Below are 13,400 nucleotides of genomic sequence, written 5' to 3'. Positions count from 1 at the left end.
AAAAGGTGCTAAAGGTCAGGCAATTTGCAAACTTGCAAGGAGCAAAGAGGTGTGAACTTACTCAGAAGTTTTAGTCTACCCAAAGAAGTTGAGAACTAAAGAAGATGTGAATTAAGAATGGTCAGTCCTGTGAAAATGTCTACTGTGATTGGTAGATGTGAGAATTTAGGGGAGGTGACATAGGAGAAAATTCTCTTTAAAAGGTGGTCAGAAAGGCCTCTGAAGGGGTCAGCTTGCCAAAGCTGAATTGAAGGGCTCGGTGGCTGAACTTAGTTGAGCTGAGGAGCTGAACTGGTGGGTCTCTCTGAACACTAGAATCTTGCTTGGGACAAATCTTGTGGTGAGTGGATTAAAGACTGACTGATCTCTCTCTTAAGGCTTAAGTCTAGGCTGGCCTAGCCCTTTTCTCATTATTTCCTCTTACTCTCGCTCTTCCTTTCATTAATTTTTTAATTTTTATTAATTAAAATCTCTATAAAACGCAGCTGACTTAATATTTGGCAATTTTCCCATGGCGACCACTATATTGTTTATTTGAAACCATATTTTCACACTCACAGTTTAAGGCAACCACTCTTTTATCTGTAACAGTTTATGCCAACCACTCTTTTAAATGTTATAATAGTGAGTGTCTCCTCATTCAAATTACCTTGTCTTTATTTTCTGTGTACTTGTATATGTATACATTATCTCTCCTATAGGATGTAAGCTTCTTGAAGGCTGGAACTGCCTTTTTTATATCTTTGCCTAGCATAGCACACAGTAGATAATAAAGGCTTGGCTTTTGATTGTTAAAAAAAAAAAAGTTTTTTTTCTCTCCACTGTCTTTTTTCATTTTATAACTCTTTTGATTAATTTGCAAGACTCCAAACAAAAACATTATCACCCTTTACATTTATTAGTTATATTGAATCTCTGGCCAAGAATCTGTCATTTGTCTATTTTTAAACTGTGGCCCATAAATCCAAATCCTTTTCTTATATGTAGCATTTTCTTAACTAGCTGTTCACTTCCCAAATGTGTCTTTCTCTTCTGAATCTCTTTGACTTCAACAAGTAGCAGGAATGAAAACACCACCCTTGCCTCTAAGGTACCAGTCTAACTTGAATGTTGGTTGGGTAAAAAGGAAGAGTACTCATGTGGCAGGCTGTAAGGAAGCTATGTTTAAATTAAAACATGGAGATTTATTTGATCATCACTGTGTATGTGGTCAACTTCAAGGGATAGTTTTGTTTATGAATACTTAAAAATAATCCTTAAGAGGAATAGGCAATGACATTTTCCCAAGCTATAATATGCTTGTACCTTTGCAAATAGCTGTTTCAGACAGGAGCCATGGGTTTTGTTTTGGTTTTTAGTTTGAAGGCCTCTGTTGTTGTGTAACAGCTAATCAGATCTTTTGTTTTAAAAAAAAAAAATTCTGGTGCTTCATGCAGTAGCCTCATTTTTTTCTTACACCCTTATCCTTTTCCTCCTTTGCTCTCCCTTATTTTGAAAGGTAATAAAGTAGTTCAGGACATGTAAGGAAAGTTTTGTTTTTCAGCTGTGTGGATGGCTGGGTCCAGGGGATTGATGCTAAGTCTGGTCCCTTTTAACATCATCCTTGATAATCTGGAAAAGCGAATAAACAAGACACTAATGAAATTCACAGATGATAACTGAATTGGGAGCTCCCCTTAGGAAGGAGGAAGAAATTACTTCAGGCTTCCTACAGAGATTAGGAAAGTACAGGAAATAACCATACAAAAATCAACTTGGGAAAAATATATAGAATTCATCTGAGAAAATGCAAGCAGCATTACTGATAGTATAAAAAAAAGTTATATTCTTACCAGACTACACTTACGTCTCTTATATTTTTCTGAATCAAATAATCCATGGTTGAAAATATAATGAAAATAAGTATTTATTGAACCCCTGCATACAAAGAACATTATTAAGCATACAGACAACTAAAAATTTATCTATGATGTCTTCCCTATCAATTACAAATTCCCTTCAAGGTATGGACCAAGTATATCTAAATCCTTGACACTTAGGTATTTACTTCATATTTACTGGGTATATTCTCAATTTTTATTTCAAACTGAATATCTTGGAGAGATCTTAAACCCATATATCTAAAAATAACTAATTATCTTCCCCCCCTCCACAAACCCATTCCTTTTTCAAACTTCCCTATTCCTGTTGAAGGTATTACATTAAGTTCAGCGCATGGCATGGTGAGCATTTTCCTATTTAGCTTAAAGCCCTAATATTGATCTTGAGCCATTTCCTTACCTTGCAGGTAGTAAAACAGACCTCCCTTGCCTACTTTTTAAAAGTATTTTGAGCCTAGTGACTACCAACTTGTCCAAAAATTATCAGATTTTGGGTCCATACTAAGACTCACAGAGTTCAGTTTATCCAATTTTGTAAAACATAGAATTAAAGTGAGCCATTTCTTTGAACTAGAACAACTTTGATGAAAACCCCCACAAGTCTCTCCCCACTTTAGTCCATTCTCCACTCAGCTGTCAAATTGTTCTTAAGTGTTGGTCTGACATCTTTCCCCTATTCAGTTAACTACAGTGGCTAACTATTTGGGGGGGGGGGGTATGAGAGGGAAGATAAGGCATAAAGACACTTAAAAGGTAGGATGAAGCAGGATATGAAGAACTTTAAATGCCAGGTGAAGGGTTTTCTATTTGATCCAAAAAATAATAGATAAGCCCGAATGATTAGGAGATGGTTGTCCCCTCAGCAGTAATAGGAATACAAGGAAGAACTAAGGGCTTTGAAGAGAAGGGAGACAATAATTAATTACATTTTGAACATGTTGAGTTTAAGATGTCTGCAGTTGAAGGTGTCTGATAGGCAGCTGGAGTTTGTGAAACTGAAGGTCAGCAGAGAGATTAGGACTGGACAAATAGGTCTGCGAATCATTTGCATAGAGATGATCATTAAATGGTGATGAGATCACCAAATTAAATAGTCTAGAAGGAGAAGAGAAGACCCAGGGTGACATCCTTCTGTGACACCATGTCAGGCTCGACGTGGGCAAAGGTTCCTTAGCAAAGGAGAGTCAAATAGTTGAGAAGAAAATTCAAAGAGAAAAGAGTAGTAAGTAGAGGACATTAAGAAGAGAGTGATCGATCAGCACAATCTGTCAGAGAGGACCAGGTGGAATAGGATCATTTGTGCATATCAGTGGTCATTTCTTTATGCAAGATGAGTGAAGGAGGAGATAGTGGAGGAAGATGTTTGAATGAAGTGATGTAATGAAATGGGGATAATAATAATTGCATTTACATAAGCACTTTAAGGTTTGCAAAATACTTTACAAACATCCCAATTGATCTTCACAAGAATCCTGAGAAGTAGGTGCTATTATTATCTTTATTTTTAGGTAAGGAAATCAAGGCTGACAGAGGTGACATGACTTTCCCAGGGTAACACAGGAAGTGTCTACAGCTGGGTTTGAACTCAAGTTTTTCTGACTCCAAGCCCTGGATTCACTTCATTATACCTCTGAGCTGTGGTATACAGTGTTGTGGTAGGTGGTTTGGAAAGTAGGCGAATGTTAGGAAGAGCTGCTCTAAGAGGCCTTTGTTATTGCTGTAGCTCAGGGAGGTGATAATGAGGGTTAATCCTGAGTGTTGGCTGTGAGACAAGGGAAGAGCAAATGGATTCAAATGATATGTGGAGATAGAAGCAATAGATTCTTTCATTGATTAGATAGGGAGGTGAGGAAGAGGGGAAGAAATCTGAATATTCTTAATTTTTCTTCCTTCTGTTCCTGGTTCTAATACACTACTAGTTTATCTTGTGTATTTTTCATTTCATATGCCCAAGTCAAAACCAAATGTGCTGAAACAGTTCTCCAAACTCCATCTCTGCCTCCATTTAGGGGAATCATTGAACAAATTCTCTTAGGGAAAGCAATAGGAAAAAAAGAGGACAGAATTGAAGTGACCACTCACAGTCTTCTAGTAAAACACAATAATTAATGCTGCCAAAAAATGAACTGAAAACAATTTCAACTAACAAGTATCTTCCAAGGGGAAACTGATTCCTGAGTAGTCTATTTCTGTTGCCTCTTCCTCCAGATCCTTTCTTTTTTTTATCAGTCTTCTGATCTGCTCCTTGGGTCTTATGAGCCCTGACCAATGACTGATGCCTCTTCCTTGTAAATGGTACATCTTCGACATACATCTTCCATCTCTCATACTTGTTTGAGGCCAATGGATCTATTGAACTGAGACAAAGAGTGCATTGTGACAAGCTATTAAAAGGTTCTACATGTTTAAGCTATTTGAGTATTATTGACTCATTCAGTTATTAACTTCTTGCTTCTCTTGTAGTTGACTTCAGTTATAATTTTTAACTGCTTAGTATCCCAAATAAATATGACATTGTTTTTGTAATAGTCTAGTACTTCAAAGAAAGTGCCAACTTGGTTTAATTTCATAGTGTCACAAATTTAGAGCTTAAAGAGACCTCAAAGGTTATTTAGCCAACATCTCATTTCCCAGATGAGGAAACTGAAGCCTAGAGAGTTAAAGTGCCTAATTTCACACAGTAAATGTCAGTTGGCACAGACCCAGAACCTCTGATGCCAAAGTTATCATTTATTCAGAGTTTACCTTTGCCAATTTCATTGTGCCCTTTCTCATTTGTATACTGCTATACATAGAAAACATCTTAACTCTGGGATCATATGGAATGCCACTCTAATTCTTTGCTCCAAATTAATCATTTTAGGTGTTTCACCAAAACTAATGGCACTTTCAGCAACAGTTCCCTTCCTGTGATCCCAATGGTAGCACCTTATCAGCCAGATAGCCTAGAAATGAAGCCTCTGAATCATGTGATGGTACCTATGTGCCTAGCCTCCACAGTCCCAGAGTGTGGTGAATTACCTGAGGAGGACATCAAGAACAAAATGGCACCAGCATCTACTCAACATCCTTGCTGTCAGGAAAACACGAAGCAGATTAACTCAGATTGCACAGAAGGTAAGCAGAATTCGGCAGAGCCGAGAAAACAAAGGGGTTAATCAAACTTTAGGTTTCTAGACGGACCCTTTTATATTTGGACATAGGTAGCAATATACCAGAAACAAAATTTTGATTGGAAAAGTGTATACTTTAAAGAATTCTTTTTCCTTTATAAATACTTCCTAGAAGACGAAGACTATCAAGTGCCTTTGTCAAAGAAAGTTAATGGCAAAATATAATTGTTGAAAATGCCATTATTATTCAAGTCCTTCTAGTGAAGATGTGAGCTCATAAGATCACAAATAATAAACTTGTGTTATCTGAACAGAAGACTTCATGGGAGAAGGCAGATAGATGGTGGTATTGGTAGGAATTGCTTCTGCTTCTGTAACCTTTCTTAAAGGTAGTTAACTTGAGGCAATTTGAGGTAATATCCTCAGAAAATTATTTCTTTTTTCTCTTATGCCCTCCCAATTCAATCACTCAATAAGCATTTATTTCTTTAAGTCTTTTATATGCCAAACACTTACTGTATAAGTCCTGGGGCTATAAAACCAAAGGAAACAAAAAAATCAATCAAGAAAACTTACATTTTAGTAAAAGAAACATGATTATAAATAAATAGAATATACAGGATATCAACAGAGTAAATAGAAAGGAACTTTAGAGGGGAAGTTCTCCTTTAGGAGGTTGTGTTTGAAGGAATCTAGGGATTCTGAGAGTTGGAGTTCAAGAGGGCTCTGTTCTAAGCCTGATAGAAAGCCAGTGGGAGAGCCCAGAGATATGAAATGGTATGTCATGTACAATGATAGTAATGATGTAAATATGGCAGAGTGTGTGCAAAAGAGTAATGTATAAGAAAACTAAAAAAAAAAAAAAAATAGGAAGGGCCTGGGTGGTGAAGAGCTTTAAATGACAAATAAATTAACTTATATTTAATTCCAGACGTAATAAGGAGCCTCTGGAGTTTGAGTGCAGTGACATGATCTGGTTTGCCCTTTAGGAAATCATTGGCAGTTGTGTGGAAGATGGATTGGAGTAGGAAGAGAGTTGAGACTGTTAGACTAATTTTAGGGTTACTGAAATAGTTCAGTCAGGAGGTCATGAGGCCCTTAACTTAGGAAGTGGCTTTGTAAATAGCAAGAAAGGGATATGTGAGAGATTTTATGAAAGTAAGAAACAACAGAATTTGACAGTCAATTGTATTTTTGGTATGATTGAAAGAGAAGAGTCAAGGATGACACTGAGCTCATAAACCTGGGTGTTTAGAAGGATGATGGTGGTCTAGGTAGTAATAAGGAAGTTCAAAATCAAGTGGACTGGGAAGAGTTGGGGAAAATCATGAGTTCTGTTTTGAGATGCCTATGAGATATCTAGTAAGTAGTGTTAATGAAAGACTGGAAGTTAGGAGAGGATAGGACTGAATATATATAGTAATCATCAAAATAGAGGTGATAGTTAAACCCATGGGATTTAATGAAATTATCAAAGTGAGAGAAAATAGAGAAGGATGGAACCTAAGAACATACCCCATAGTTAATGGACATGGCATGGATAAAGACTCATCAAAGAAGGCTAAGAAGGAGCTTTCAGATAGGTAGCAGATTTAAACTAAGAATATTAACTAGGATCAGGAAACCCAAAGGAAAAAAAGAGTATCCAGAAGAAGATGATCAACTATATCAAATACTGCATTGAGGATTGAGAGAAGACCATTAGATTTGGCAATTAAGAGATCATTGGAGAAGCTTTGGAGAAAATAGTTAATACTGAGGTCAGAAGCCAGATTGGAAAGAGTTTAGAAGAAAGGAAAAGAATTGAGAGGCATCTAGTGTAGACAGCTTTGTTGAGGATTTTATCAGAGCAGCAGAGGGGAAATACAGGATGATAGCTACCAGAAATTGTAGCTTCTAGTGGGGTAGGTTTTAAGGTTGGGGGAGACTTGGTTGTGTTAGAAAGGAAAAAAGGAACTAGTAGTCAAAGAGATTGAAGATTATAGAAAGAGTGATTTTGACACTAGAGTTGATCAGCTAATGGCCATGCTTGAGCTAATTGTTCCTATGTCTCATATCCCTTCATTTGTAACTCTCAGGTTGTTATTGAGGGTGCCTTAAAGAATTTGCCTTTGCCATTTCATACTTCTATAATTCCTTTGCCTTCCAGGAGACAGTTGTCTACATTCTGAAACAGAGAATCATGTTCTGAGTTGGAGCTCCCTTATTTTGCCATCTCTTTCTAGAGATTGTAGTGAAAAGACAGCCTGGTCTTCAACTGATGTTACAGTAGACAACACTTCAAAGGACTTTCGGCAACCCCAGGAAACCTGAACATGTACAAGTGACTTTGTTCCCACTTCAAGCCAGTAACTGCACAACATGGGCATAGGAAGGGACTACAGGAAAGACGTTCATTCAAAATAGAGACAAAGTTATTATTTATTTTCTTGTAGTAGTAATGTCATTTGAATGTATCTTAAAATGTTTGTCTTTTTATATTATTTATGCCTTGAAAAATCCTCTTCCCCATTCCCTTCTTCCTCATAGTGCAAAGCAGTATTGTTCTGTATAGTTTCAAAAGAATTTAAAAGCCAATGGATTCATTCCATGTTTTCCAATAACCTTAATTATAGGAGGAATCCATCTGCGTGAATCTTGACTGTTGGCAGTAGCGTCAAAGGGCAACTGCACAAACGTTTTAAAGCTTGCCACCAGTCACATTGTTGTCCGTTGGAGAGCTGTCTGGTCGGTGTGGTATTTATGCAGCAAATTCTGGAGCATTCTAAAGTCACTCATAGTTGTTTTGTAAGGGGACCTTTTGTCCTGGCAGATCTGGTTTACGTGAACTGTGAGAGTGCTGATCACCCAGGTCCCCTCTCTCTCAGCTGAACACAAGTCTGGATGTACTTTCTAGGTAGGCCTTCTATAACAGTATTAGCATCCAGAAACAGATAGTCAGGAGGGGCAGTAACCCTCTTAATATAATTTAATAGGCAATAAGATACAAGTTTATTTTTTCTCCAAAATGGTCACCATCTTGAAAGGGTAGGAAGAAAACCAATTTTACAAAGTAGATTGAGAAAAGGCCATACATGTAAAGAAGAGGAAGGAGGAATCTAACCCCTTTGTAAAGAAGATACCCTTTAGCCTGTTAAATGGATTGTGTCCAAGGTTATACTACCTTAGCTAAGAGAAGGCATTTAGCATGGCCAGTTGCCTAGAAGATAGGGTGTTAAGGAAAACAGTCAGGCATCAGGAACCAACCTTTTTGGAGTAGGAGAAGTCCAGGTACAGGAGGTTTGTTGTTTCCTAACACATTCTTTAAAGATATCATCATAGCAAACAGGTATCTAGTGCTTTAATCAACAAGACCTGTAAATCTCAGTTACTGTTACCTCTAGTAAATAAGAACATGAGCAGCTGCCTTTGAAAGACTTCTCTTCCCTCCTTTGTTTAAGAAGAAGAAAATCAGTGATGAGAATGTTTAATTGCAAGCTTGAGTCAAGCTCTTGTGGGATGTTGTTCCTAGTTTAAGTTACATATCCCATGGGGGGTGTTCAGGGTGGGATGGGAAACAGAAGGTGTTCTCTGTTTATCAGAGATCCTCAATAAATATCTGCTGAATTGAATTAAGTTGTGCAAAAGTTTTGTGGCGGGGGCTGTAACTCCCCTGAAATAACAACTGATATAAACAGTTTATATGTGTTAAATATCTGTCTATACAAATGTATAGATATTTCTTTAAATGTCTATATATTTTATAAGTAGAAGCTCCAGTGAAAATGTCTCATTTGACCTAGTTCACTATGCAAGAGTTTTTTCCAGTAGATACTAGTTATTGCAGTTTCCTACTAGGACACTAGGGATATTGCTGAACACACAGGGTCTACGTTCCAGATGTCCATGCTTGCAGTGTCCTGGATTTATTCTTCTTGGTCCTTAGAGTCATTTAGCTTTGCTGGGGATGTATATTCCCCTGGCTTCCTGTGCCTAGATGGGGAAAACCTCCTATGATGTGGAGTCTGAAAACATGCCCTGTGTTTTCCAGTTAAGCTGGTGTGATGTCAGAGTAGGATATTAGAAAGCCATTAGAGAGCTGTGGAGTGATGTTTGTTGGCAGCCATTGGGGTCAGTTTGATTCAGAAAACTAGTAGAAGTGGGTTAACATGAGCCTTGGGTCATAAACTGCTTTAAAAGAGTTAAGTTTGGTGATGGGATTTGCTGACAAGGAAGAGAGTGCTTTACCCCACCTTGCTAGCATTATCTCATCAGGGACTGCTTTATTTATATTATTAGTAACACTGTTTTAAGTGTTGTTCTTTTTAATTGTATTTTATTTATAAAAATATATATATTATATATATAAATATATATAATTGCCTTTATGTTAGGAGTTGTGAGTTCTAACCAACCAGTGGACCATTCTGAGCCTGCACAGCTCCCCAAATTACCCAGAGTAATCTAGTGTATTCACTTCACCTTTATATTGTTTCACCAGGAAATAAGATGATACAGCACAGAAATTTTCTTTGGTGTCACTGGCCAAAATTTCTAAAAGGTCTAGTTGGACTGTTTACTGCCAGGTATATTTTCTTTGGCCCTTGTTGTGCTTATCTGAGGCCTTGATTTTATCAACAGAAGCACTGCTCTCTATTCTCTGTAGGCAGAGCTATATGGTCTGCTGCCTAGTTGTTTGCTGCTTATTCCTTGCACATTACTAAAAATTAGATTCTCTTTGCATACTTTTTATATATACCGTTCATCCGAGCTTAAAAGTATTGTGCCATCTATGCCCAGAGTCCTTTTCCTATTCATTGTAATTTTATATTTGAATATTCAATTCTATGGTCCCCACTCTATTATCCCTCCACTAAAACCAGTATATATTGTATCATTTCCTGGTGAATACAAAGCAGATTGTCTGAGTTTGACTTGAATACTAAATCTAGCAGTAGATGCTGTGCAGGAGGCAGGTTAAAGAGCAAGTAATGACTCTCATCATTGTCTTTTTGGAAAGCCTTCAAAATGGATTATATTTTTGATAATGTTAAAAACTGCAAGGACCTATGCATGGAATCCTGGTTGATCCCCTGTCACAAATCCACTCAAGCTACAGTACTGCCTAGGAGAGAAATGTTATATTTGAATTTCACCTGTGTTGCTGTCTTTACAAGCAATGACTTTGAGATGCATGTTTTGTATCATATAGAAAAGTATGTTATATTTTCCTAAGAAAAAGTTGTAATATTGTTTTTGAAATTGTACATATTTTAAAAGATGTAGTTTTGGCAGGTGGATTATGTTTTTTAATTGTTGATATGATTTATATTAAAGAGATTGCTGCTTTGATACACTCCATGAGCCCCAGAGTTAATTAAGCCAGCTTAGGTGGCTTCCTGTGTGTTGTGTTTGAATGCCCTCCCTGTTCCTGAACTATTTCCTTACTGGCTTCTAATCAGTTATTGGAATTCCCACCATATGTCTTTGGGTTAAAGCAGAGTCTCCATGTAGAAACCCCATGAAAATCATAGAAATCTAATCCCTGAGCAAAGGCAACCTGTTGGCACAGTTCTTTTATTATATCCAATTGAAAAGCCTTGAACAAGTTATAAGCCAGTTAGGTGGGAAGTGTCTTGAACCAAATACTTGTGCATCTTGGGGGAGGGGGGGATGCAGATGAGAACACACATAGCTAATGTGTAACATCAGGGCTGAAGGAGGTGACTGATGAAGTAGAGGTCAGAGTCGCATTGAATACATGCATCTTTTCTAATATTTTTCTAATATTTTTTCCTGGGGCTAGACCCTGTACAGACTCTTACAAAACAACAACAACAAAAACCATTGTGGAAAAAAAGGGCCAGAATGTTTTGCCTTTCTTAACCCAGAAAACTTAGGGGTTTTGTTTTGTGGTTTTTTGGGGGGGGGTGAGACTGAATGGAACCTTTGGGATCATTTAGTCCAACCCCCTCATTGTACAGAAGAGGTATCAGGCCTGCATGCATGAAACATTTTGCCTCTAAATCACTCAGTAAGCTACAGAGTTGGGATTTGAACTCAGTTCAGTCCTCTTTCTACTACACCATGCCTCATACACCCCTTTGGCCTCCTGCCCCAGATTGTTTATCCCTAAGCTGATAGCTTTAATGGGTGGGGAGGATGGGAGTGGGGAGGATAGAAACAGTTCTTCTAATATGGCCTAAATCTATCACAAGCCTCAGCAACATCTCAAGTTTCCTGCCAGTTTTCCATGAGCTGCCTTTCAATCTCCAGACGCCTTGTTTTTGGCAGGATGTCCTGTTGGCTATTCTGATGTCTCTTCTCATCCAGGTCTCCTGCTGAGCTGCTCCAAGGCCCGTCTTCTCAGGCCAGTCAAACAAGCCTGCATTTGTGTCTCACCCAGATTTCAGAGATGTGTTCTTGGAGCCAGTGAGTCATGTTGGCAGAGGTGTAGTTTGGGAGCAGCCGGCATGCCTGGCAGCCTGTTCCCCCAACCTCAGTATCAGCAGTGCCTCTATACCTGGCTACTGGCACAGGATGAGAGAATCATGTGCTTTCCAGCCCTTTTGACCAAAATGGACTATGATAGCTCCTGAAATAGAGGGAAATGATGGCAATGTTGTACAGTTGGTTGGAGATGACTGACTCCCTGTACCTATCACTATTTTGACTTCAAATTCCCAGGAGGAGCCAAATGGTCTGTAACAAGGATATGAATTTCTGTAGATTTAGGAGGATTTTCCCCTGGACCCTTTTAAAGGATAGCTTCTGTTGCAGTTGTATCAAAGGAACAAAGGTTTAAGTCTTCTAAACAGAATAAGTGGGCTAGGCACTGGTTAGTGTCCTGGGGAGCCTTAGTCAATCAGGCAGTCAAACATTTATCAGGTACCTGCTATGTGATAGTCACTATGCTAAGTGCCGGAATTACTCCCACCCCCCCCAAATAAAGACAACTCCTGCTCTCAAGGAGTTCTCAAGCCAATGGAAGAGTAGACAAACAACTATATACAAACAAAATATGTACAGATGCATAGTAATTAAAGGAATTGAGAAAGGCTTCCTGCAAAAGGTAGGAATTGAGTTAGTACAAAAGAGCCCAGGAACCCAGAAGGTAGGTATAAAAAAGAGAACTCTAGTTAAGAGGGCAACCATTGAAAGTGCCTGGAATTGAGATCTGGAGTATCTTATTCAAGGAGCAGCCAGGGAGGCCAATGCCAGTGGGCAGGAGGTGCAAGTGTGTGGGGAGTAAGGAAGACTGGAAAAGCAAGGGGGAAGATGGTAGCATTCTCAACAGCGATAGGGCAGTTAAGAGGAAAGGGCCTAGGGGGCTGGGGGAAGACAATGAACTCAGTTTAGGGCATGATGAGTTTTAAGATCTCTACAAGACATCCAATTTAAGATGTCTATTGACAGAGATGCAAGACTGGAAGTCAAAGAGGTTGGGGTTGGTCAAGTAGATGTGAGAATCACTGGCATAGAGATGATCATTGAATCCATGGGAGTGATGAGATCACCAAATGAAACAGGATTGAGAAATAATTAGAAAAGTGCACAGGATTAGAGCTTTGAGGAATGTCCCTGGCTAGTAAGAACGATCTAGACAAAGTTCCTTTAGCAAAGAACACTTAGAAGAAGCAGATAGATACAAGAAAACCTAGAAAGAATATTAAGAAGAGGATGATTGGCAGTGTCAAAGGCTTCAGAGAGAGTCAAGAAGGATGAGGATGGAAAAAAGACCATTGGATCTAGTATTTAGGTCATCAGTAATTTTGGAGAAAGCAGTTTCAGTTGAAGAGATTGGAAGCTGAACTTTGATTAGGAAGTGAGTGAGAGGAAAAGAAGTGGAGGCATCCATTGGAAGGAGCCTTCTCAAAGTATTTGGCCACAGAAAGGAGAGATATTGGATCATCAATAGCAAGGTTACTTAGATGGATCAAATGAGGGTTTTTTGGAAGATGGGGAAGATATGAGTATATTTGTAAGCAGTAGGGAAATAGCCAGTAGCTGAGGAGAGACTGAAGATAAGCGAGAATGAGTCTAAGAGGGGCCATTTAGCTGGAAAAAATAATGGAATAGGATTTTTTATGCATGGAAAAGGTTTATCCTTGGCAAGGAGAAGGGCCATCTCTTCATGTGAGACAGATGAAGGTGGAAATAGCAGCAGAAGGCACCTGGAAGATGTGACTTGAAGAGTGTATAAGGAGCTCTTGGCAAATGGCCTGTTTTTTTCCAGCGGAATATGAGGCACAATTCTCAGCTGACAGAATGCAGGCAGGGTTGAAAAATGCTGCGAGGAGTGTGATAGTGATTAGAAAGTGTAAAAGGATTGCCTTGGTACAGTTTTGCTCCTCAATTTCAGCCTGCTGCTATATACTGATGTAGAAGAATGAATAATTTAACAAATTAACCTTTCAAGATCACTTTG

General features: G+C 38.5%; 1 protein-coding gene across 7 annotated transcripts in view; it reads left to right on the top strand.

The window, feature by feature from the left end:
• CDON (cell adhesion associated, oncogene regulated) overlaps positions 1-10,331 on the top strand; it is a 98,386-nt gene extending 88,055 nt beyond the window's left edge. For all 7 annotated transcript variants that reach the window (XM_007495090.3, XM_056794575.1, XM_016433969.2 and 4 more), the window contains 2 exons: positions 4,744-4,997; positions 7,143-10,331. In XM_007495090.3, coding sequence (XP_007495152.2) covers positions 4,744-4,997; positions 7,143-7,306 — 418 coding nt within the window. In that variant the 3' untranslated portion in view covers positions 7,307-10,331. The remainder of the gene's footprint in view (positions 1-4,743; positions 4,998-7,142) is intronic.
• The last annotated feature ends 3,069 nt before the right edge of the window (positions 10,332-13,400 follow it).

This window comes from Monodelphis domestica, chromosome 4 (genome assembly GCF_027887165.1).
Source record: "Monodelphis domestica isolate mMonDom1 chromosome 4, mMonDom1.pri, whole genome shotgun sequence".
In the NCBI taxonomy this organism is placed as follows: domain Eukaryota; kingdom Metazoa; phylum Chordata; class Mammalia; order Didelphimorphia; family Didelphidae; genus Monodelphis; species Monodelphis domestica.
This window is presented reverse-complemented; position numbering and strand designations above follow the sequence as displayed.